This window comes from Nilaparvata lugens, chromosome 8, assembly GCF_014356525.2.
Source record: "Nilaparvata lugens isolate BPH chromosome 8, ASM1435652v1, whole genome shotgun sequence".
Taxonomy (NCBI): Eukaryota; Metazoa; Arthropoda; class Insecta; order Hemiptera; family Delphacidae; genus Nilaparvata; species Nilaparvata lugens.
In genome coordinates this window covers 26084441-26109392 of record NC_052511.1, presented here as the reverse complement: position 1 = coordinate 26109392, position 24952 = coordinate 26084441, and the positions used below count along the sequence as shown (strand labels likewise).

Sequence of the window (24952 nt, the reverse complement as noted above, 5' to 3'; positions counted from 1 at the left end):
AATTTGAGTATCAAAGAAGTTAGTTGATAGATAAAATCCCGGAAGACTTTATCAATACAAAAATAACAAAAACTAAACTTAATTCAATAAAGGAATGGGCGAAAATAAATTATTAGACTACTTTAAAATTCCCAATATTGATAAACAAAATATATTTTTCAATTTCTCTTAAATACCGTATGTTTAATGTTATTAATAATGTTTATTGAAGTATGCAAATGTCCACTAATCTATTTTAAAATTGTAGTGCTATTTAAAATATTTGAAGTATCTTGGTTATATTATATATGATTAATTATATATTACATAAAGTATATGATTTTTTATTTGTCTATCTGTATTGTACTGGTCTGGATTATATTATAAAGAGCTGTATTAATTCTTAAATCATGTTAAAATATAGGTAAAACATAGAAATGTTTTGAACTCGTGGCTAGAGCACAAGATTTCTTTATCTAGCCACACCAATTATTTATTCATTTTCATGTAAAACTGTTGTTAATTGGTGAATAAAAATTTGATTTGAAATTTGAACAACCTACAATAAAATAAACCCTTTTCTTCATTCCTATTTTTTTTTTTTTAATTTTCTAATCATCATCCTAGTTTATTTTTCATCTCCTCCAAATAATCTTAGAAATTGACAAATTAATCATGTAATCATTTCGTTCTTTGCTCATAGAATAAACTAAGATGGAAAAGAAATAAAAATCACTGTGCTGTAGGAATGAATCAATTGATAGGATTTCGAATTTATAATTTATGATGAGCTTCTCAGCTCTCTTGCAACAAATTATAGTGTTTATTTATTTTAAACAGCTTTTACCGAGGAAGGATTTTAATTAAGGTTGTATTAGGTCGGATTATTTACATTTGCAACTACTACAAACCTCTCATTTCATCTCACTCTTCTTCACATCAAGGATTAGGTCTATCAATTATTAACAAGATCCGCTACTCATCTTTTCCTCGGCCTTCCTACATCTCTTTTCCCAGTTGGTGAGGCTTCTCGCATAATATTTAGTTTCAAAAGGAATTCAGTCCACATTTTTGCATCTCATTTCTTCAAAATTTGAATTCGAAAGGTGAGCTTAAAAATCATTCTCAAAAATATGATACTGTGTGCGTTTCATCAAAGAGTAAAGATACTGTTTAAATATCAGTCCTATTTAATTGTCTCTGGTTTCATCCAATAGTTTCATTGGAATACCATGTATTTATGTATTTCCTTAATTCATTTGAAAGTAACAGGTGCACCAGTACTTACCACTAGTGACACTTTGTGGGCTATAAATTGCAATTTAATAGCCATAAAATGTGAAAATTTATAGAAAAGCTTTTCAAAAGGAGAGTTGAATTTTTTCTGCTTTGGTTGGCAGTCTAGTGAAAAAAGACAGACGGCCATGAAATTGTGATTTGCGAAGTTTTTACAGAGTTGGATTTGCAGGCAAGGGATTGGGGCGTGAGGCATGATTTTGTCTCTTTTTGAAAGCGTACATGTAATAATAGCCGACAGCTACCAGGGTATTAGTGCGAACCCTTTACCCGTTTCAGCTCCTCCTACTCTTCCGCGTCTTAATCGTCCTCCACCACCTCATCCTGCTTCTCCCAACTCCTCTCATTTCTCTACTCTTCTTCCCCTCATCGTACTTCTCTTCCTTCTCCTCCTCCTCCTCCCCTTCTCAAACTTCTATACTCCATGCTACTTCTTCACTCCTCTTACTTTTCCCCCCTAATCTTTATGGACATACATAGATTGTGCCCAACGGTCAAATGGGAGTGACACATGGCTCCTATACACATGTACACTGTTTACGTCGTGACTTCATCACTGCTAGTCACATTATTTGTCCCGCTCACTATCACTTTCTCTCTCTCTCTCTCTCTCTCTCTCTCTCTCTCTCTCTCTCTTTCTCTAAGGAAGAGTAAATTTGAATTTCGCTCCTTCAGTCGGGGAACGTAATGTCGGCTGCTAGTGAGAGCGAGATGACGTCACGGACGTTCACTTTGTTACGTTCAATATAATAATGTGAGTGACCAAACACATTGTGACTGCTAGGCGCAATCAGTAGATTCCCATATTTCTTATGTTTATTAATTTCTCCTATTCATACTCCTCTTTCTTCTCCTCCCCATACACCTACTCCCTCTTCTCCTCCTTTCATTCTTCATCTCTTGCCTTTCTCCTCCTCCTCATCATCATATTCCGTCTAGTCCTCTTCCCTTACCCCTCCACCAACTCTTCTTTCTTCTCTTTATTCCACTCATCCCCATCCCTCTCCCCCTCTCCTTCTTCACTTTTTCTTAATATTTTTCATCTTTCTCCTCCCCTTCTTTGCCCTTATCCTCCTACTCCTCCCCCTCCCTCCTCTCGCTGCTGCTCCTCCTCCTCCTCTTCCTCCCAACACATGATACCTTTTTAAACTATCAGAGGACAACTTATATACGTTGAATAAAATCCCCGAACATAATAACTAATGCCAGAATGACATTAAGAAGTAATGACAGTAAAAAGTAAAACAGGATGTAAACACTTGGATTAAGAGGAATTATTTTTTCTATCTATGAGAAGCTATCACAAGAGTACTCTTCTGACTCGTGTGCTTGCTTGCTCATAGGCCTACTTCTTTATTATGTAGGCCTAATCCTCGGTAAATCTCTAGTCTTTCAAACTGTTATCTACCAAGTTTCCTTGACTATGAGAAGCTAGAAACGCTTACTGATATAAGCATTACAAATGTATTCATAATTTCATGAGCTCACAATTTTTCAGACGTATTTAAATTATGGAAATAATCAGGTTCCACGGTACGAAATTCTCGAATAGTTATTGAAATACCTGTCAATTTTAGTTACTAAATGATGAAATCCAAGACATTAGTCCTGTAAATTATAGGCAGAGTTGAGAAATTAAAACCTCGCACTTTACCGAGAGAGAAATTGTGTAGTTACCGGTCCATGAAACTGGGAGGAGAGAGAATTTATGAGGGAGGACTAGTAGCAGATGCAATAAATAGAGTGGAAGATAAAGAGAAAGTGGCGAAGAGAGAGAGAGGAATGTATGTTAGAGAAAGTGTCAAAGGGTTGTTGAGGGTTGGAGGATAGTCATTGTAGCCTGGACAAAAACATTGCCCAACGACTGGCCAATTATAAATCAAGCCTCGACCTCATAACCATCTGGAATTCGCTCTCTCCATTGGTCTGTCCCAGTCCTGTCCAAGCAGAACAGTTTAAATTGCCTTTCTTCTACACACATACTTCTGCCACCAACTTCATTTCTTCTCTTCTCACAGTTCTGCTGTAATTTCACAGCATTCCTATCTGGTCATATGTCATTGTTTATGTAGGCTTATGTCGGAAGTTTTTTTTGTCAAGTATAGGATCTGAAAAGTCATGAATATCTGTTAACTGCTAGACAATAAACCTAAATTGCCATAAAATAACCTACTTTTTGGACTAGTGTATGAATCGAAATTTGGGAAAAAGAACAGTTCTGGGCTGTGCCTGTTGGTCCTTCCCCAATCATATTAATGTATTGTGTTTTATGTATCATTGAATAAATAAATAAACACTTATTCACTAAAATGATTAGAAAATAGTTTTGAATGATACAAACTCTTATTAAATTAATCTGAATTGTCTCATACAGTAGGCCTACTAAATAGTGGTATGTAGAGTTGTGGATAAAAGCCAGTTGTTGAGTATATAATATTCTGAATCATCCAAACAAATGTATGAAATAGTTGATTAACATCATAGATCTTAGATTAAACAGATTAAAAGATTCTTGAATAATTGAAAAATTATCGAATGTATCCATTCCGTTTTTTTGTCTTTAATGGATTAACTTTGTCATTAGTTTGAGAAAAACCGTGTATATCTCAAATTGGGGATTAAATGCGAAAAAATATCTGATGAGAAGGCATAACAAGTATTGATCATTTCAATTTGAAATAAGATAAAAATAAAACTTGAATTCTAAAAAAGACTTATGAAGTGAAAATGCACTTACCATTGGTAGTGACGATCGTTTCGACCTGGTGTGGGCCATCACAACTTACAGTAAGTTTCCACTGTCCACACCAGGTCGAAATGATCGTCACTACTAAATATTAAGTATTTTTAAAATTCAAGTTTTATTCCAATAGTGAAAAAGTATGGATATGCAACACAGTAGAAAAATGTCTACATCATAATAATTGATTCATGTATAGACGCTTATTGCATCTTAATTATAATCATTATTTCAAAAGTAGTAATTCTATTTCTATGTTTCTGATTTTCTGTTGATGTTATTATTATTAAGGATAAATGAACGATTTTTATTTTTTTAATTTTTTCTTATATAATACAAATAATGATTCTTCATCGTCTCATTATCATTTTATCACCATCTACACTTCTTATCTTCATATTAGCAGAATATTCATAAAATTGATTTAATTGTAGGCGGTTCTTATTTATAGTTTACTAATTGTATGCATTTTTGCAGACATACATTGGGAACGTACTGGTATCGGTGAACCCATATAAGAAGCTTGCCATCTACTCAGCTGAGCTAGCCAGAGTTTATCGCACAAGGGGACCTTTCCAACTTCCTCCACATATGTGAGTATCTTCATTATTGTTTGTTGCCTCTCATTCTATTTGGTGAATGAGAAGTCTACAGTAGTAGAAGCAAGGTGTTATATCCAATTCATGTATCGAACTGTTGGACTGTAGTGTTTCTGGTTTTTGATTATTCACATCCTATTTAAATCTGGGGTCTGGTTATTGTATATTAGCATGTGAGTTAGCCATAGATTAAAAATTATAAATATATTTATGTTGTATTATTTCATGATATAGGCCTACTGTATATCTAGTGGCATTTTTATTCTAGGAGACCTTTTATTCTGGTTCTAGTTAACTATTGTTAACAATAAAAATCAAGCGACAACTTTCTTGTAATTTTAAACCTCACTTACAATAATTTGTTATAATTCAACGTGGATCAATGGTGCATATAATCTTCTGAATCATCCAAACAAATGTATGAAATAGTTGATTAACATCATAGATCTCAGATTAAACAGATTAAAGATTCTTGAATAATTGAAAAATTATCGAATGTATCCATTCCGTTTTTTGTCTTTAATGGATTAACTTTGTCATTAGTTTGAGAAAACCGTGGATATCTCAAATTGGGGATTAAATGCGAAAAAATATCTGATGAGAAGGCATAACAAGTATTGATCATTTCAATTTGAAATAAGATAAAAATAAAACTTGAATTCTAAAAAGACTTATGAAGTGAAAATGCACTTACCATTGGTAGTGACGATCGTTTCGACCTGGTGTGGGCCATCACAACTTACAGTAAGTTTCCACTGTCCACACCAGGTCGAAATGATCGTCACTACTAAATATTAAGTATTTTAAAATTCAAGTTTATTCCAATAGTGAAAAAGTATGGATATGCAACACAGGAAAAATGTCTACATCATAATAATTGATTCAGTAGACGCTTATTGCATCTTAATTATAATCATTATTTCAAAAGTAGTAATTCTATTTCTATGTTTCTGATTTTCTGTTGATGTTATTATTATTAAGGATAAATGAACGATTTTTATTTTTTTAATTTTTTTTTATATAATTACAAATAATGATTCTTCATCGTCTCATTATCATTTTATCACCATCTACACTTCTTATCTTCATATTAGCAGAATATTCATAAAATTGATTTAATTGTAGGCGGTTCTTATTTATAGTTTACTAATTGTATGCATTTTTGCAGACATACATTGGGAACGTACTGGTATCGGTGAACCCATATAAGAAGCTTGCCATCTACTCAGCTGAGCTAGCCAGAGTTTATCGCACAAGGGGACCTTTCCAACTTCCTCCACATATGTGAGTATCTTCATTATTGTTTGTTGCCTCTCATTCTATTTGGTGAATGAGAAGTCTACAGTAGTAGAAGCAAGGTGTTATATCCAATTCATGTATCGAACTGTTGGACTGTAGTGTTTCTGGTTTTTGATTATTCACATCCTATTTAAATCTGGGGTCTGGTTATTGTATATTAGCATGTGAGTTAGCCATAGATTAAAAATTATAAATATATTTATGTTGTATTATTTCATGATATACTGTATATCTAGTGGCATTTTTATTCTAGGAGACCTTTTATTCTGGTTCTAGTTAACTATTGTTAACAATAAAAATCAAGCGACAACTTTCTTGTAATTTTAAACCTCACTTACAATAATTTGTTATAATTCAACGTGGATCAATGGTGCATATAATCTTTGTCAACTTGGTGCATACGGCTGGCTATTCATTGACCCAAGTTGGATTATAACAAATTATTGTAGGTTAAGTTTAAAATTACAAGAAAGTGGTCGCTCGATTTTAATTGTTAACAATAGTTACACTAGAACCAGAAGAATTATAATTTTAACATGCCGAAAACTAAATAAAAGCTGACAAAAATAGAAACTCTTGAACATCCTGAGTAAAAAATTACATTTGATCAAATTACTATATATGAAAAAAATCACTAATTATCATGAAATCACAGAGTCAATGTAGGATTACAAGTCGCATTTGTTAAAATTTGTTAGATTCCAAGTTTAAATTCCAGCTGAGCTATTTCTGTTTAAGCTGTGGTTTAAACTGCCGTTTATAACGGCCCTCATGAGGCACGCTCTTGAGTTGGTATAAAGCATTCAAAGTTTCCTGTCCTAGCAAAAGTACAAGTGACAAGTTTTCAAATTTAAAAATAGTAGCTTAAAATAGGTACAACCTAAAGTCAGGAAGTTAATTAGAAATTGTCATACGAAAATAACAACTTTAAACTGGTTCCTGTTATTACACTATTATCAATCGCAAGTAAACTCTGATCCGCTATGGGTATCGATGAAACTCTAACAATTCCATTAAATGTTAATTATACAATTCAAACAAGTAATAATAAAATGAAGGTTATATACACTTATCAATCTTTATTCCACTTTGCTCAAAGAATAAAAAAACAGAAAACTGTACACTTTTCAATAAATGTTTCATCATAAACTATCAGTAGCATAAATTCATATTCCGACGTATTCTATATATAATTGACCGAGCGAAGTGAGGTCTAAGATTCAAGTCGGCGGTTTGGCATTTCTCTTAATGTTTAAATGTTTGAATGATTATATGTTTATATGTTACGCATTCACAGCGAAGCGCGGTAATAAATCTTCATGAAATTTTACAGGTATGTTCCTTTTTAAATTGCCCGTCGACGTATATACAAGGTTTTTGGAAATTTTTCATTTCAAGGATAATATAAAAGGAAAAAGGAGCCTCCTCCATACGCCAATATTAGAGTAAAAATCAGACTATAGAATTATTCATAAATCAGCTGACAAGTGATTACACAGATGTGTGGAGAAGCCACATATTATATTATAGCTGTATTTCCATAAGGTCTATAGTTTCAATCAGGTACTTGTGGGTGAGAATACTGCGTGAGGTCTACTGTTCACAGAACTACTAGTAAATATATATATATATATAGGATTCGTACAAAACAGGAGATGAAATATTGGAAGAATTTTATAAGCTTATTAAGAAGTTGAGTCAATAGTTTGCTCTTTGGGCAAGTAGAGAAATGAAGTGTTAAGGAAAAGAACCGGTAGAGAAAAGAAGAGACAAAATTAAACTGTCAGCAATAATTGTGAAAAGGCTCTAAAAAGTTCAGTAAGTTATTTTCGAGATGAGGAAATTGTTGAGCGGCAAAACTGATTTCTCTGCCAGTGACTTAACCAGGCTTAGATCCATTCTCTTTCCGTTCCGCAACTAATTGTCATTGCTCTGTAAACTTCATCAGATTTCTAAATTGTCTCAGAGATAATTCCTTGACTCTATCTCTGGTTCTAAACGTGTTATTTTTCTCTTGAATTATCATTCATTCTACACAAATAATTAATAAATAATGGTAAAATATATATTATAAAGGTAATATTGTCAGTCTTCAAATGATTCTTGATCAATGAAATGAGTTCCAAGTATTGATTCAAATGACTGAATCTCTACAAATACTGATCTATTTAAATACTAAAGCATGGTTTCACAACTGCCGGTTAAATTTTAACCGTGATTAATTTCTGGAGAACCAATCAGAGAAGACGTTTTTGAAAAGACGGCTTCTCTGATTGGTTCTCGTGGAATTAATCACGGTTAAAATTGAACCGGCTGTTGTGCAACCGGCACTAAGACTTCTATCTTCATGTTTCTCTAATAAATCAGTGTTTATGATTTATAAATCAGTGTTTATGTAATAAATCAGTGTTTGTGACAATACCAAATCTTTTCTTTCAATATAGATAACCATATCAATATCACCTTCACTACTAAACAGAGGAAGTATGTGGGAGGTTAGTTAATAAGTGGACTACAGTAATTGGAATTTAGAAATATGAAACTTTATTGCCAAACATTTTTAGTGTGTTAATGTGTATGTGTTTGAATGTAGCTACATGTGTGTGAATTTGTGTATTTCATAAATCAAGTCGTAGAAAATCCATCCGTAATCATTCTTTCTATCGAGAAGTCCATTTTGTTGTTTGAAGAAATATCTGTAACAAGTTAAAAAATGTATTTAGTAAATTTTGAAAATGTAATGTAATAATCTGGTCCCTTAGTTGAATTGTCTCTTTATCTTTCAAAAGATAAACAATGAGAAATGAAAATAATCTCAAAACACTTGAAATACACTGTTAATTAACAAAAATCAATGAATAATGTGATTAGTATCATGCAATGTTTTCTTTACTGTAAGTTAGAAATCACTCAACTCTTTCATTTCATTATCATTCAAGAGGATTTTCATTAATATTCCATAGAAATTTAAGTATAATTTTTGCTCCCTGAGCTTCTCAAGAAAATGTTGAATCAAGTAAGATTTCTTGCTTGAGTAAATTGTTCACATTTCCATAAAACAAGGGAATCCATTACCTAATTGCAAGTGCTTTTAATGATTGTTAAAAACTGCTCAAAAATGCCCTAGTTACCAAATTATCTACAACTGGAATATATCTCATCTTGATTGAAATCATCATGATATTTCAATTCAGTTTGAAAATATTCTAATTGGTTATCATTCATCATAATATTATAAACGGTGTGTATCCTTCTTCAAAACTTTTATTCATTATTCTTGAATTGTGGAGAATAGAATTGAAGCTTGAATTACATTTTGAAAATTGATGATCTTGTTTTGAAAAATGAAGCACTACTAAGCTTGTTGTATTTCAGCAACTTATTGTACCAGATATTACCCACATAATAAAAACTGAATACGTTTCAGATTGAATGAACTAATGTAAATAATATTTGTCTCTTTTCTCTCTTTACTTGTAATATAAATAGAAATAAAAATCTCAGTACTCTTTTTTTGAATTATTTTATCACAATATGTTTCAACATTCATGCCATTTTCAAAATGAAAAAAATGGCATGAATGTTGAAACATTCAATGAAAAACTTTAAAAATGGCATGAATGTTGAAAATGTTGTGATAAAATAATTCAAAAAAGGGTACTGAGATTTTTATTTCTATTTAAATAATAGTTATTTTATAGGTAAATAATTCATAATTTTATATTTATTTATCTATTGGATGAAGCAAACAAATACAATATTCAGAAATCAAGAAACAGGCTATTTCATAAAACTTCTCCTGTTAGAAAAACTTTTTCTTTCTTCAATTAGAAATGTTTTACTGGATTTTATTAGTAAAATAATTTAAAATTAGAAAATTTATGCTGGAAATAGATGGACGCAAGTAACATAAGGTTTTAACGTCAGTGTGAAGATAAAATAGAAATGAATTTGAGATTACTTGAAAAATAATGGTAATTATTGTGTCTTAAGTTAAAAATTGACTGTACTTACTCAGGCAATGTGTCCGATGATGGTGATGTTGACGGTAGTCCTTTCCTTGCCCATGGTTGAAAGAGGTTTTGCTTGTGGGTTGCAGTTACTAGCGTAAATATTCTGTAAATTCATAAAAATATGTTTTTAATACAGGTTTGTATTCAAATAGAAAGAAATATTCAAGATTTAAGAGTATTAGAGAGAAGACAACTTGTTCATATTTTAATTAATTGCTTATACCTTAGAGAAAGCCATAATCAAGAGATGAGATATTAGTTCAATTAAAATTCGAGAAGCATTTATGGAGTTCAGAAAAATAATCGTCCGTGGTTTAACGTGAATATATGATTTACTATTCATGAATGGTAAATTCTCAATCCATTATTTAAGTGTGTTCTTAATTAGTTATTAGGTAAAATCAAATTGATATTGAGAGTACGATTGAAATTGAAATATAAAAGTTCTTGGCAATATCATGAATAAATAAATCAATTTTTATTGTCATTAAGCAACATTGGCAATAGACAAAGTCAAAACTAATACTAGACATTATACAAGACAGAAGGTTATAAGTTAATGTAATTGAAAGTATATACGGTATACATATATATAAAAACACATAAACATAACTAAATCTAAAGTACCTACTAAACAAGGTCCAGTGAAAATGGTTAAAACAAGAAAGACAAGCTTTAAGCAATCAAGGAATCAAACATCAATAATCATATCGGAATCCAAGAACTCGTGCCTAGAATACATTTATTTAATCGATGAGAATTACTCAACTTACAGCAAAGTACCATTGGTGTTTTATATATGTTCTATTTATTTTGTATTTGAAAATACATTGGTGTTCTCACTAACCAGTTGAAAAGTTTCATTTTAAATCTATCTGTAGACTCATTTACTAAGCTTAGAGGTAACTTATTGTAGAGTTTCAGTCCTATAATATTGTAGCTATTCATTGACTTTGAAAGCCTTTGGAATGGTATATTCAGTCTATTCTTATTTCTTGTTGCATAAGAATGCATGGTATGTCATGGAATTTTTTCTACCTTTGTTTTTACATGTATTAGAACAGTAGATATATATAAAGATTTACGATTTTTAAGATCTTCAACTTAAGAAACAAAGGTCTACAATGCTCAGTACTATTACGAGCATCTGCTAATATCCTGATGGCTTTTTTCTGAAGTAAAAGCACACTGCTAACATGGCTACAGTTACCCCAAAACAACACGCCATATAAAAGAATACTTTGAAAAAATGCAAAATAAGCTGACCTTACATAGCTAACAGTACATAATTTTCTAATTGCTTCAACAAAATTTGTGAGTTGGAATTTTATTATTAAACAGATTAAAAATTTATAATATAAGATTTTCATGCGGATCATGATGGAAGCCACATATTGAGTATGTAAATAGTAAATTGTCTTATTAAATAAATAAATAACCCAAGACAATTTACTATTTACATACTCAATATGTGGCTTCCTTATGATCCGCAAGAAAAATCTTATATTATACATTTTTAATCGATTTAATAATAAAATTCCAACTCACTATGCTAATAAAAAAGCTATATAGTTCAATTATCGGGCTTTAACATTGAAATTTGTTGCGAAAATAAAACATTTCACGTGTAATTAGTAACTTTCACTCAGTTATGTCAGGAGTTTCCTAAGAATATAACTTATGAAATAATTTGAAACATAATTAGATAATACTGTATACCTATTAAGAAAATAGGAAGTTTGTGTAAAAAATAAAATAGATGTTTAGTTTGTTAGGAAAAAGCTATTTAGGAATTGTTCAGTGTACTCACCAAGTAGAAAAGAAGTGTGTTGTAATTCTTGAGTCTTCTGTCAATATTTATAGTTGAGAATAATGACTAGGATGAGGCTATGATTTTTATCTGACCAATTGAATCGTGCGCTTGGGATCGTACGAGATACAGAAGTACATTGCTGACCAAACAACCAATTGAGAGAAAAAAAATCACTGATTACAAATACAAAACTCTGCAGAATAAATAAACAATTCGGTTATCTTGAAAGGCATTCTGCGTATTTTTTATGGAACTGTCATTACAAGAACGAGTTAAATGGATCGTACGATATATGCACAGAAGATCAGTGCTGTCTCAAGACCTAATTTAACTGATTACTCCTATCAAAAAGCAACTACTATTTTTTTAATATATTCTCCCTGATGATTGAAAAGTGCTGTTTTAGTGGCAAATCTACTTCTATCAATCTAAAACTCTGACAACTTGAACAGTGTTTTTTAATATTATGAAGAAGTTCTACAACATCAATATGATGTATTATAAAGATATTCTCTTTATTATTTGTATTTCATGAACTGTCAAATATGTCCTTCATTCCTTGCAGTGTCCGTTTCGAGAATTATTTTATTAATACAGCCTACATCCACTTTTAATTTTGTTCTACTATAATATTATTATTATCCTATACTGCATAGCTTGATTGTTATCACAATATTTACTTACCTACTTACTTTACTTTATTATTAACACACTTCACTTCATTGAAATTTCATTATACTTTTTACTAAGTAGCCTAAAAATGTCTCATAAATATTTCTTATTTGAATTATGACTAGATCGCCCCGTGCTCTTCTAAAACAATAAAAAAATATCGTTCAAACGTTCATCCAACTAAAACTAAACTATCCTCATGTTTCAAAAGAATACACATACAATTGAATCTTAAATTACCTAGTTTCTATAAATTGGGACTTGACCAGTACTTATCAATCCAGGAATAGTATTCTTCACTTTAATAAATTTCAACATAGATGGTTTAAGGTCGATTTATATGATTAGACTACTGCTTGAAAATTTTTGAAATAATTTGGGTTCTTATATTGGGGTATCTCCATTCATCCTTCAAAATCAACTATAAGTTCCACATCGCTAAACCTATTAAATTATTAGAAAGTAGGAATTGGTTCAGATTAGTATTTTTTTTTTTTTTGCTCGGAGGAAAACTTCAACCCCTTGAAGATCACCTTTGAATATGAAATATCCCAAAAATATTTGGTATTTGGTCAGTAAACTTCGCCAATGCTCACACAAGATATCCCGAAGGTTTCATCTCGATCAGTCAGGTAGTTTCACTAAAAATAGGGATTACTCCCTATGCAAAATTTGCATGTGAAGGAAAAATTCATATTTTAAAATAAAATTCATATGTATTTGTTTTCTGGCAAGATTCATACAAGAAATTGCACAGTATTGACTTGAAAAGAAAACATGAATCTTACAAGACTTATTGAGCTTATATTTAGAAAGAAATACTGAAATATAAAAGGAAAGAATTATAGCTCCAAAATAGAGAAAACATTGAAATATAACTACCAAAAAGCTGTGAACGAGTAGAAAAAACCCAATAGGCATGTCAATGTAACACAAAAATATATTAGGTGACATGGGGCGCCAGCAAACCTTTATCTCGACCACCTCACCAACACAAAATGTGTTTGTTACATTTAGGTACCTCCAATTCGACCTCGACCACCACCCCCTCTACCTTCTCATTATGCGTTTACCCGTCCTTAAGGTGCAATTCCTTAGAGACGTGTCGAGCCCACTTGGTTAGAACCTTCACGGCTGGAGCACATAAAGTAAAAATTCATTAGGTGCGATGACTCATTGGACTTTCATGTTTTATGAATTTTATATTATGACCACAGATGAATTACAATTGTTCGCTACTGCAGTATATTGCTTTTTCGATTTATATCTATTGAATCATCGAATCTAATGAATTTATAGGTTATGGTGCTCCAGCACAGAGTGATAGCGAGACGGCTCTAACCACGCGTCTCAACACGCCTGCTTACAGCCGCGCGTCTCGAGACGCCTCTAAGGAATTGCTCCTCGAGTTGTAATTCGGGTAATGAAGAGATTCCTATATTTGATGGATAATGATACTAGAATTTTTCATATTGTGAGAATGTTGGTTTGGTGGAACCAATTATGAATGTATACCGTATGTAAGTTTGTATGTTGTGATTGACAGCTACGCGGTGGCCGGTTCGGCATTCCGTTGGCTGCGCGACCGCAACGAGGACCAGTGTGTGGTGGTGTCGGGTGAGAGTGGCTCTGGCAAGACAGAGGCCGCCAAGATGGTGCTCCACTTTGTCTCCTCCTCCTCCCCTCTCTCCTCCAAGGATGTCGCCGTCATCAAGGAGCGGCTGGTGCAGAGTGGGCCGCTGCTTGAAGGTATGATGTGTCACCATACTCATATAACATTTGAATGATTTCACTTAATCTGACCGTTTATCAGGTAGCGGTCGCTAGAAGGACCACATTTTTACGGTCGCTGGAAGGTCGACACCGTTCTCCCTCACACTCCCATCCCCAAGGATGACCACTGACGTTGCGGTAGGCATGTCATGTACGCATGTACATCAATATAGTTTGTGTGTCTTCTGTGAAAGGCTGTAAGCGAAAAACAGCTGTACTAATAAGAGGTTAGGTTTTGCTTGACGATTCTTTGTTATTACCGGTACTGTATAGTACTTATGTCAAATATCCAATGAAAGCTATATAAATAGAACCACGGAGTTCTGTTACTGCAAATATTGACCGAAGAACTAAGTTGCAGAAGAAAGTTTGAAGAATGAATGTCCAAAAATTGCGCCCAGACAGGGAATCGAACCGGGTAACTCTCCGGTCTGGGCGCAATTTTTGAACAGTTTCATTCTTCAGATTTCCTTCTGCTATTTAGTTCTTCGGTCAATATTTGCAGTAGCAGAACTCCTCAGTTCTATTTATACAGCTTTCATTGGATATTTGAAATAATTATTATACACTAATAATATTCCAACAGTTGATTAACTGAAATTTCTATTTGAAGCTTCCATGTTTGATTCTTTGTTAATCCTTCGCTGCTCCATTTGAGGTCAACCTATTTTTGTATTATTATCATTTGTTATTTTCCAGTGGCTTATTTGTTGTAATTGGTGGTTATTATTGAGAAAATAATTTTAAATAATAAATAATCAAAATAATATTATTAATAATATAATTGGTGGTTATTATTGGTTAATAAAATATTATTATTCAAGAAACTGTTTTAATCGTTTGAACTAATGAAACCATCGTTTTCATTAATGCAATTTTCATCATGTAATTTCTGGATGAAAAGAAAGTCGCTTTTGACTATTTCGGGCAAGTAGGATGGATGGATGGTTATAGAAGGTTTTTGGGTAATTCGTGTTTATTTTGTCATAATAATCGCTAAGATGCGAGACAGAGTGTAGCGCTGGTCATACTCAATTTTGGATTTTCTTTGCAGATTGACAAGTAGTAATGCATTGTATAATCCTGTATAGGTGTTGAAGAGAACTAGTTGAAATAATTTGATAGTCATCCAAAAACAGAGCGTCGAAAATTTGTTGAAAACTAATTTTATTTGTTGGAATTTCTCACAAATTGTTTTATATTAAAGTAGAAACCAAACATTATCCTAGCCAAAATGCTCATGTGTCAAATCAACATGAAGAAAAACGTTTTCAAGAAAAAAATAAATCCTATCCACACTTCAATACTGCTTCATTAACATTGAATTTTGTATTTATTTGATTGAGACTCACATAGAAAAACTCATACTGTAATGTAACATTAAGTGTTCAAAAAATTATTTCAATTTATATCAGTTGCCTACTTTTACTAATTAGCATAATATTTTCAAAAGCTCTTTCCAGTTATACATTCACTCCAATGCAGTATTGACATTGAAGCTAGTTTTAATCGGTATAATATTGAGCATAATAATTGATTTTGTTTTCTGTTTTCAGCTTTTGGAAACGCCAAAACATATCGGAATGATAACTCATCAAGATTTGTGAGTATAACATTTACCCTATTCAAGAATTATTTTCCTCACATTGTGTCAATTTAATTTCTCCGGTTATTTATTCCTATCTATTACCGTACTGCATTATTAATTTAATTTTGATATTATTCGTGTTAGTTAACATTTGTTATCGTTGATATTCTACAATTTGAAAATTTATTCAATCTACCATTTATTCGTTCAGTTAAAAAAACTGGAAAAAATGAACTTATCTCTTGAATTCCTTTTTAAATTCTCAACAAATAATTTTCTACTGAAGCTCAGAATGTTTTTGACCAAAGAACCAGAACCCAAAAGATATAATTCCTCTACTCCTCAGATAAACTGATTTTTAAAAATGAATAGTTCAATTTACTCTTAAGTTAACAACATAATCTCGACTTGAATTTTTAGTTTGCCGGTCTTTATTTTGTTCTAATAGTTGTTCTGTCGAGGTATTTTCCTTAATTATGAACAGTTATCTTTTTTAATAGTTAGGGTTGTTTACCTGAGTCACGTTTACTTGAATTCAAGTATTGTATAAAATGCATGTATTTTGCAAACTTGAAGTTAAGTTTACAAGAACAGAAACTTGAATCCACTATACCAATGTAGACTCTTCTCCAAGTTCTGTTGATTCAAGTAGATGTTGAGCATGTTATGGATTCAACTTGAATCTAGAAGGTAGGCTACAATGATAGAGAAAATAGGCTATAGATAGCGTAAGAAGATATCGACTACCAATTTAACATACCTTATAGAAAAATAACTTCTAGGAGTATCAGTTAACAGTGAAATTTGGAACATAAATGCCCTATACCATGGGATATCTTCTTATGCTATCATTTCTCTATGGTACAATTCAACCTACAGATGCGGAAATGAGATAAAAACAGTTGTCAGTCATTGTATAATGTCCTATAAAAACAATTAAATTAATAGAAAAGTATGATGCAAGAAAAGTAAGAAAAAACTTTGAAATTAATTAGGTATCATAATAAAATTTACACCAAAATATTAGAGTAAAACTACTGAATTGGTTACCCAAAAAATTAATTGCTCTTTACAATGTTTCTAACCTATTAATTGCATTTCCAGGGTAAATACTTTGATATAGAATTTGATCATAAAGGTGATCCTGTCGGAGGAACAATCACAAACTGTAAGTATCATCACAATATAATACTATATTATGTAAATAGGAATCACTCCATAAAATATAAACTAGTTATCATTTTAACCATAACTTCAGTAGTTATGGTTAGTTCAAACATTAGTCAGAACTACGCTTCCTAGTTTTGCTAATTGGATAAGTTGAAATAAAATTTTATTGTTATTTTGGAGTTGTAATTTCAAATCCACTTTGTTGCTACCATAATCTCTGTCAATAGTTTCTATAAAAAAAATCGAATATTATACTTGTATATTAATAGGCTACTTGTTTAATTAATTATTTAAAACTGTAGTTCATAATATCTCGAATTTTACTTCTAAACAATGTTTCTGTATTTTATTATTTATTAACAATTTGTACTAAATATATTTTTTTTACATGCTGCTAGACCTCTTGGAAAAGGTAATTTGTTTTGGAATTAATGACATTAAATAATGTTACTATTCTTAAAAATTGTGTACAGTTTCATAACACATTAAAAATCTATACACTCCTACGGTGGAAGGGCTAGAATTGTAAAAAAAATCAAATTCATATGAAAAATATCACAGTGTTTATCACTATCAGAATACAGAAGATAAAGAAAACTTTTTTGTAATCAATAATTAAATTATTAAATAATTTGTATATACAAAATGTATGATTTCTATTCTTATAGCATATTTTTAATTGAATTCCAATTTTTCATTCATGTGATATACGTGATTCAATGTATAAGTGCTTATAATAGACTATGATTTTCCAAATATAATAATTACTCGTTCCTCAACAACCATTTTAATTTACTATTAGAATAAATTTCCATGTAGTAAACCAAAAACTAGTTGAGTTGTTTTTAGATTTTCCTTTCAATTATACAGTTCCAAGAGTTTGAAATGTATGTGTTATTCATAATACGTTTTCCATATTCTTATCAACATTGATGTTTTCAGTCGAGAGTTACAACACAAGCTCAAGGAGAGAGAAACTTCCACATATTCTATCAGTTATTGATTGGGGCTGATATCCAGTTGCTCAGTAAGTATTATCAGTCATTAATTGACCGAACTAAGTGAGGTCTATGTTTCAACTCTGTTTGTTTCGTCTGTCTGTATGTATTGAACGCATTTACGGCCAAACGCGTTGGTAGAATTCTATGAGATTTGGCAGGAATATTCATTTTTAACTGCACGTCAATGTATACACAAGGTTTCTTGGAATTTTGCATATTAAGGGTAATATGAAAGGAAAAGGAATTTCCTCCATACTTCGATATCACTATATATATATATAATCTACTTTGGGGATAGGATTAATCAGACTATAGAATTATTCATAATCTATCAGCTGACAAGTGCACTATTCATTGCATGCAATAAACAGATATCTGGAGATGCCAGTGAACAGGTGACACCAGATATATGTGGATGAGAAAACTACGTGAGGTCTACTGTTCACAGAACTACTAGTAATAATTAATCATAAACACTGATTAGTTCTTGATTCAGTAACCATCCAACACTACACTGCATCCAACGTCTAAATAGTGCTGTGAACTGCAAGATTCAGTATTCCTCGTTTTCCTGCGCCACCCATTAATAATTATTGAAATATTTTATTCCTGTAATAATTGAACTTGTTGAGTTGTAGCCCTCCCTATCTATTTCAGTCCATTGAAATCTATCAATAATTATTGTCAAGCCCTTCGAACTCGATAACAAAAATTTTCATAATTATTGTTATTTAATAACATTATTAAAGCCTCCTTGAAGCTGTGTTAAAGCACCAAAACTTTATTGTAAACATCAAAGGAATTTCTCCATGGAACATTCTTAAGAGGTATCTCTCGATTATTTCAAGAGCTCCTCATGAAGTTGATTATATTATAATAATCAAATTGCCTATGGTTTACGGAAATGGATTCTCGACCATATATATTATTATATTAGACGTATTGTTTAGTATCCACTGATTTGAAGAATCTTCTGTTCTCATACTAATTGTTCGTGTATGCACTAGTAATCTCTTATGTACTATTCTTAAATTACTCTATTATTTATTCCAGAATCGTTGAAACTTCAGCGGAACATTGATAACTATGCCTTCCTGAGATCTAGCAGATCTCTACATTTAGAGAATATAGACGATAAACGAGATTTCGTCACTACAAGAGTGAGTGAAATTAAAATTTAAATAATTAATTGATATATTTGTAAATAATCAAAATTTAAATGTATTCCCTTCTCCTGATGTTCTTCTTCCAAAGTTTCTTCCATTGGTGTAATACAGTATTGGTGGTTCTACAATATTTTATTGTAGCCTTTTACAATAAGGCTAATGGCCATTACAACACTTGAATTAATTTTTTTTTCTAATATGAAGAATGAACATTTTCAAAACTAGCATTTTCAAGTCTATAATGACGCAAGGGTTTTGAATTTATTGAATATTGAATTTAGACTTGTTGCATTCTATTGTTCCAGACTGATAATTATAACTGAATTGAATTGAGTTTATTTCGCCAAATTATACATGATTATAATATTTAAAAAGGGCACTAAATGCATGCAGCACAACGTAACAACTGTGTAAAATAAAACTTAAGACATCATGACATAAGGAGTAATACAATAATTCTATACAATAATAATTATATTATTCTATTATAGTGATACATCTTATAAGAAATAATAAAGATTGGTATCTATTAATAGTGTTATAAATAAAGATATTCAGACTATTATAGTTTAGCCTTAGATCTGAGAACATTGCTCTGCTTAGCAAAATTTCTGAACCCTTATAATGAAATAATAATTACCCACATAGGCCTAATAGGCCTGTTCGTGGGTCAATGAGTTCAGAACTGTATAATATGTTTTATTCTACTGATAGTATTTTATGTTATTTAATATTAATATAAGACACACACACACACCCAGACACGTTGAATACGGAGCAATCACAATGGCAAAGGATTTATCCATGAGAAAAGGGTCTCCTAAAATATTATTATTATTATTATTACACTTGACAGTCGGTTGACAAAGAGAGAAAGGGGAAAAAAAGAGGAAATTAGATAGGCTAATTCAGTGTTGGTAGGCAGATTGTAGCAGCCGCTCATATTGATCTACATCCATAGTCTTCAGCCAGTTTGAAACGATTTTTTGTATTTGGATATTTTATATAGGCTATGCCCGGCTGACTAATTTCATGAGGAATATTATTCATAATGGTGTGACACAGAAATGATATATCCCTGTTGCAAGCTGAGCGTAAGTTACGCGGGAGGCCCGAGTGATGGAATCGGGCATGCCTAGTAAAATGAGGGTGATTAGACTCCGAATTGAAGTATATTTTATTCTTAAACATGTACAAAAGAACTGCATTGATGAAGAGTTGCCTTAATCTGAAAACATCAAAAGTCAGGAACAACTGATCAGATGGAAATCTTCTGCAAAGGCTAAGGCCAGCTTTTATAATTGACCGAGCAAAGTGAGGTCTAAGATTCAAGTCGACGATTTGGCATTTTTCTTGATGTTTAAATGTTTATATGTTGCGCATTCACAGCGATGAGTCTATCTATCATGAGTGCTCCATGTCAGTCGACTATCTATGTATATACCTAGGTATTTGTAATCATACACGGTTTCTATCACATCACAGCTGCAATCGTCGCACCAATCAGCACCGCATGTATGAATCCTCAGTTTAATGTTGGTAGGAGGAGCACGGCTGTCACGTAGGAAAATAGGCAAACATTTGGTCTTTTTAATGTTCATACTGAGTATATATTTGTATTGAACCAACTTTTCAATTGCCTCAGCTCACTTGAAGCAATTCTGTAGACATGCTCCCAGCTGTCCCCCTCAAAATAGACTGCGGTGTCGTCAGCAAAAAGCATCATTTTCCAGACATATTTTCCTGATTGATATTATTGATGTAAACCAGGAATAGAATCGGACCAAGGGTGCTACCTTGGACCACACCATATCTAATGTATTGTACGTTGCTTTCTACTTCTCCAATGGATACCAATTGGCGGCGATTCGACAGAAAACTTTTGACCCAATCATGTGCTACACCAGTAATTCCTGTTAGTTTATTGGCCGTTAGATTATTTATCAGCAAATCATGATCATTAGAGTCAAATGCCTTTGCCAGGTCAATAAATAGCAATAGGATATATTTGTTATTATTTATGCCCTGTCTCAAATAATCACTGACCTGGAAGAAACAGTTGGAAGATTTGCGGTCATCCCTAAACCCAAATTGGCTATCTATTAGAATGTTATTATTCTTCAGATATTTGGTGAATTGCTTCTTGAAACATTTTTCGATAACCTTAGAAATGAAGCTGAGAAGGCTGATTGGTCTGAAATTATTCAAATCGACTTTGGCACCAGATTTATAGAATGGAATGATTTTTGCTAGCTTGAGAACGTCTGGAAAAGTACCCGTAGTGAAGCTTCTATTAATAATGTGTCAGAGGGGCACTATAATAGAGTTAATATTGTTTTTCAAAAGACTTGCTGGTATACCATCACAGCCGGGTAAAGAACCACCAGGCAACTCTGTAATGCAATTTTCCACATCCAACTCACTTACAAGTTGCTAGACAAAAATCGAGTTGCTTGGCGGGTAGTTCATATGAAGTAGGTTATCATTTTGGTTTTCATTTTTTTATAACATTTGCAAGAGCTTCTCCAACTTTCTAAAAAAATTATTAAATTGATTGGTTACGTCAAAGGTGGTAGAACAACTCTCTGTCTGGGGATTCCGGTTAGCATCATTACCATTTAGAAATTTTTGAATTGGGAATGAGTTATTTTGAGGATTAATACCCGATATCTCATTAATAGTTATCCAAAATGATATGGGTTTAGTAGCGGATAGTAATTTTTGCCTGTAGTAGCTATTTTTGGTATTTTTTAATGATCTGTTCAAGGTTTTTCTATAGTTATTATAGTATAATTTTAATTGCAAATTAAATGGTTGTCTGATAACAAGCTTACTTAATTTATTTCTTTTTTAATGGAGTTAATAAGCGAATCGGTGATCCAGGGTTTTATTTTCTTAGATTTAACGGTTTTTGATTTGTGAGTTGTACAACTATTCTGTACTTCTTTGATTTTTCTGATAAAGGATTCAGTACATTGATTCATTGATTGACGCTTTCTATGGTTATATCATCCCAGTTTTGTTGTGAAACAGTCGCTGATAATTTCAAGTAGTCAATGGAAGCATATAGAGGTGCAGGTCTCATGTTGGGTGAGTAGTTCTTATTTTTAATTAGTATTGATGTCGCCTAATGGTCGGTAATGTCAGCACGGAAAACAGCTGGACGGAGGGCCTCCTTATCAACGTGCTTGACAAAAATATGGTCAATGCAGGTCGAAGTGAAGGCAGTCCGCCTTGTAGGAACATTAACAAAGTTATTAGAAAAACTAGCAGAAAGAACAGTAACAGAGCACCTTAAATCGAATAAAGTTCTTTCTCCATACCAATTTGGATTTCAGCAAGGAAAATCCACCACTGATGCCGTAAATGAGTTCCTGTTTAGAATATATGAGGCTCTAGATGATAATAAAAAGGCGTTAGGATTGTTCATTGACCTTCAAAAAGCCTATGATAGCCTGGATCACAATATCTTAATGGAAAAGATTCACTACTATGGGGTCAGAGGATCAGCATTTGATTGGTTGAGGTCATTCATAACAGAAAGATCACAGGTCGTTGAAATTGAAGCAGAAAATCAGCAAGTAGAAAATTATAGATACAGATCTAAATTTGGAAAGTTGAAGAGAGGAGTGCCGCAGGGAACAATATTGCCCCGATATTGTTCTCATTATACATCAACGATCTCCCAAGCAATATAGAAGGAGCCAGCAGTGTTATGTTCGCCGACGATGCCAATTTCCTCATTATAGGAGATACTAATCAGGAGTTACAACATCGAGGAGAACAGGTAGTAGATGGCATCCACAATTGGTGTGAAGCAAATGCTCTTAAGGTGAATATCAAGAAGACATGCTACCTCAGCTTCTCCATAACTCATCTCAACACACCAGTCATCTTTGATTTTGGAATTGATCTCCAACAGATCGAACCGGCAAATGTCTGCAACTTCTTGGGAATAAAAATGGATTCTTGATTGAAATGGAATGACCACATTCACAACTTAATGAAGAAACTCAGTAAGGCCACATTTGCAATCTCTAGACTGTCAAAAACAATGCACCAGCAAATAGTATTTTCGGCGTACTACGGTTACTTCCAGCCTCTCCTTACCTATGGGTTGCTGTTTTGGGGCACGTCACCAGAAATGATCAGAGTGTTCAGAGCGCAAAAAAGAGTACTTAGAATAATGCTGAAGAAACCACCTAGAACATCATGCAGAGCATTATCCGAGCAACAGGGATACTCACTTTGCCTTCTCTGTATATTCTCGAATCCGCGGCTTTCGGCCTCAAACACGCATCATCGTGGTCAAGAGGTGCCGACCTCCACAACTACAACACCCGATCGAGAAACTCATACAGGATACAACAACACAGGACGGCGTTTTATGAAAAAAATCCTAGTCACATCAGTAAGAAGATACTCAACTCCCTGCCTCAACACCTTAAACATATGGACAATTCAGTGAATTTGAAAAGTAGACTGAAAGAATGGTTGAAAGAAAATGCTTCTATAATTTAAATGAATAATACTTGAAGCATTCATGCCGTTCTCTCTAAAATAGTCAGCATACACACCACATTCATCAAACTCCTCACATCCAACGTGTCTGTAATCACTCAATTCATCTAACACATTCATTCAGTTACCGTCCTTGCTCAAATGGAAGTCGAGATTGAGCCAGTAGACTCCGGCTAGTAGCCTGATAATTATATCAATACTAATAATGATAATAGTAAACAATACTACATAATTTAAATGCAGTATTAATTATAGAAGAATAGCCTACATGACAATAATTTACCAGTCAAGAGTCATTTAGTGAAATCAATAAACCCAAACTACGAAAAAATAATTGTTTGAATTATCAAAGAATAAAAATGAAATAATTTTTTAAAATAATATACAGTGCTTCAAAATTCAGCTCAAAAAAGATAATAGCGATTGAAAAAATGATAGCATTCCTTTTCTAGAGAAAATAAAATATTTCCAAGAAAACAATATTCTATGTTCAAATGTTCAGTTCCGAAGATTTAATATTTATTTACTCAAACGTAATCCCAATAGGACAGTTGTAGAAAATTCAAATAAGAAAATAAAAAAATTAAAATAAAAGAGATGAGTTATTATTGATAACATAATAATACTATATACTGGTCCGAGTTAATTAGCATAATCAAAACATCGTCACAGAAGGTGTATTTTCTCTAGTCAATGTAAACTGAATGTCACAATAAACTCTTACTACAGATCAAATAAAATAATTTTCTGAATAATCTAAGAATACCAAATTGTATTGTAGATAATTACAAGAGAAAAAATACAGTGCTTTTAAAATGTTCAGCTCCGTTATTTATATAATTACTCTAAATTAATCATGAAAGAGCTCCTAATATTTTTATAGGAAGAAAATAATAGACATAATGACGATGAATAAACATAATAGCATTATCTAATTGATAAGTATCAACCAGTCAGTTCATCACTATTGATAATTTTCACCGTTTTTCAACACAGAGAACCGTTGGTGATGTATTACTAGTTCAGTGATAGTTGAATAATAGAAGCGTTGAGCCGAACTCCAAATAAATAAAATAATTTCCTAAATCATATCAAAATGTACAAAAGTAAAATTGAGAAAAGAAATATTCCTAGCTCAATATTATTTCGCTCAAATATTTTTTTTCTGATTTTTTATCTGAAAATATTTTCATATTTTAGAATATCTAAATATTCTCATATAGATATATTAATCTCTGACTATTTTTAACTGATTGTATTGTTCGCCGGCCGGGTTGGTCCAGTGGTAAGGAGCGTTACGACCTTCTCTCTGATAACACTCC

At 32.2% G+C, this 24952-nt stretch overlaps 1 protein-coding gene and 1 long non-coding RNA gene across 10 annotated transcripts in view; one reads left to right on the top strand and one right to left on the bottom strand.

Moving 5' to 3' along the window:
- Positions 1-24952, top strand: part of LOC111055207 (unconventional myosin-Ia) — a 126221-nt gene that overhangs the window by 45008 nt on the left and 56261 nt on the right. For 5 of the 6 annotated variants that reach the window (XM_039434362.1, XM_039434361.1, XM_039434359.1 and 2 more), the window contains exons 3-9: positions 4493-4608; positions 13958-14160; positions 15741-15787; positions 16877-16940; positions 17341-17354; positions 17885-17969; positions 18997-19103. In XM_039434362.1, coding sequence (XP_039290296.1) covers positions 4493-4608; positions 13958-14160; positions 15741-15787; positions 16877-16940; positions 17341-17354; positions 17885-17969; positions 18997-19103 — 636 coding nt within the window. Of the gene's footprint in view, positions 1-4492; positions 4609-5781; positions 5899-13957; positions 14161-15740; positions 15788-16876; positions 16941-17340; positions 17355-17884; positions 17970-18996; positions 19104-24952 lie in introns of those variants that run through there. The other variant, XM_039434363.1, reaches the window with a different exon arrangement.
- Positions 8435-13941, bottom strand: LOC111055209. 4 transcript variants are annotated; one of them, XR_002606347.2, is made up of 4 exons: positions 13927-13941; positions 11737-11878; positions 9928-10029; positions 8435-8609 (listed from the first exon to the last, which is right to left on the bottom strand). It is a non-coding gene; the product is annotated as an uncharacterized LOC111055209 (long non-coding RNA). The 4 variants fall into 4 exon arrangements; XR_005572016.1 differs by lacking the exon at positions 13927-13941 and adding an exon at positions 13294-13308; XR_005572017.1 differs by lacking the exon at positions 13927-13941 and having other exon boundaries at positions 11646-11757.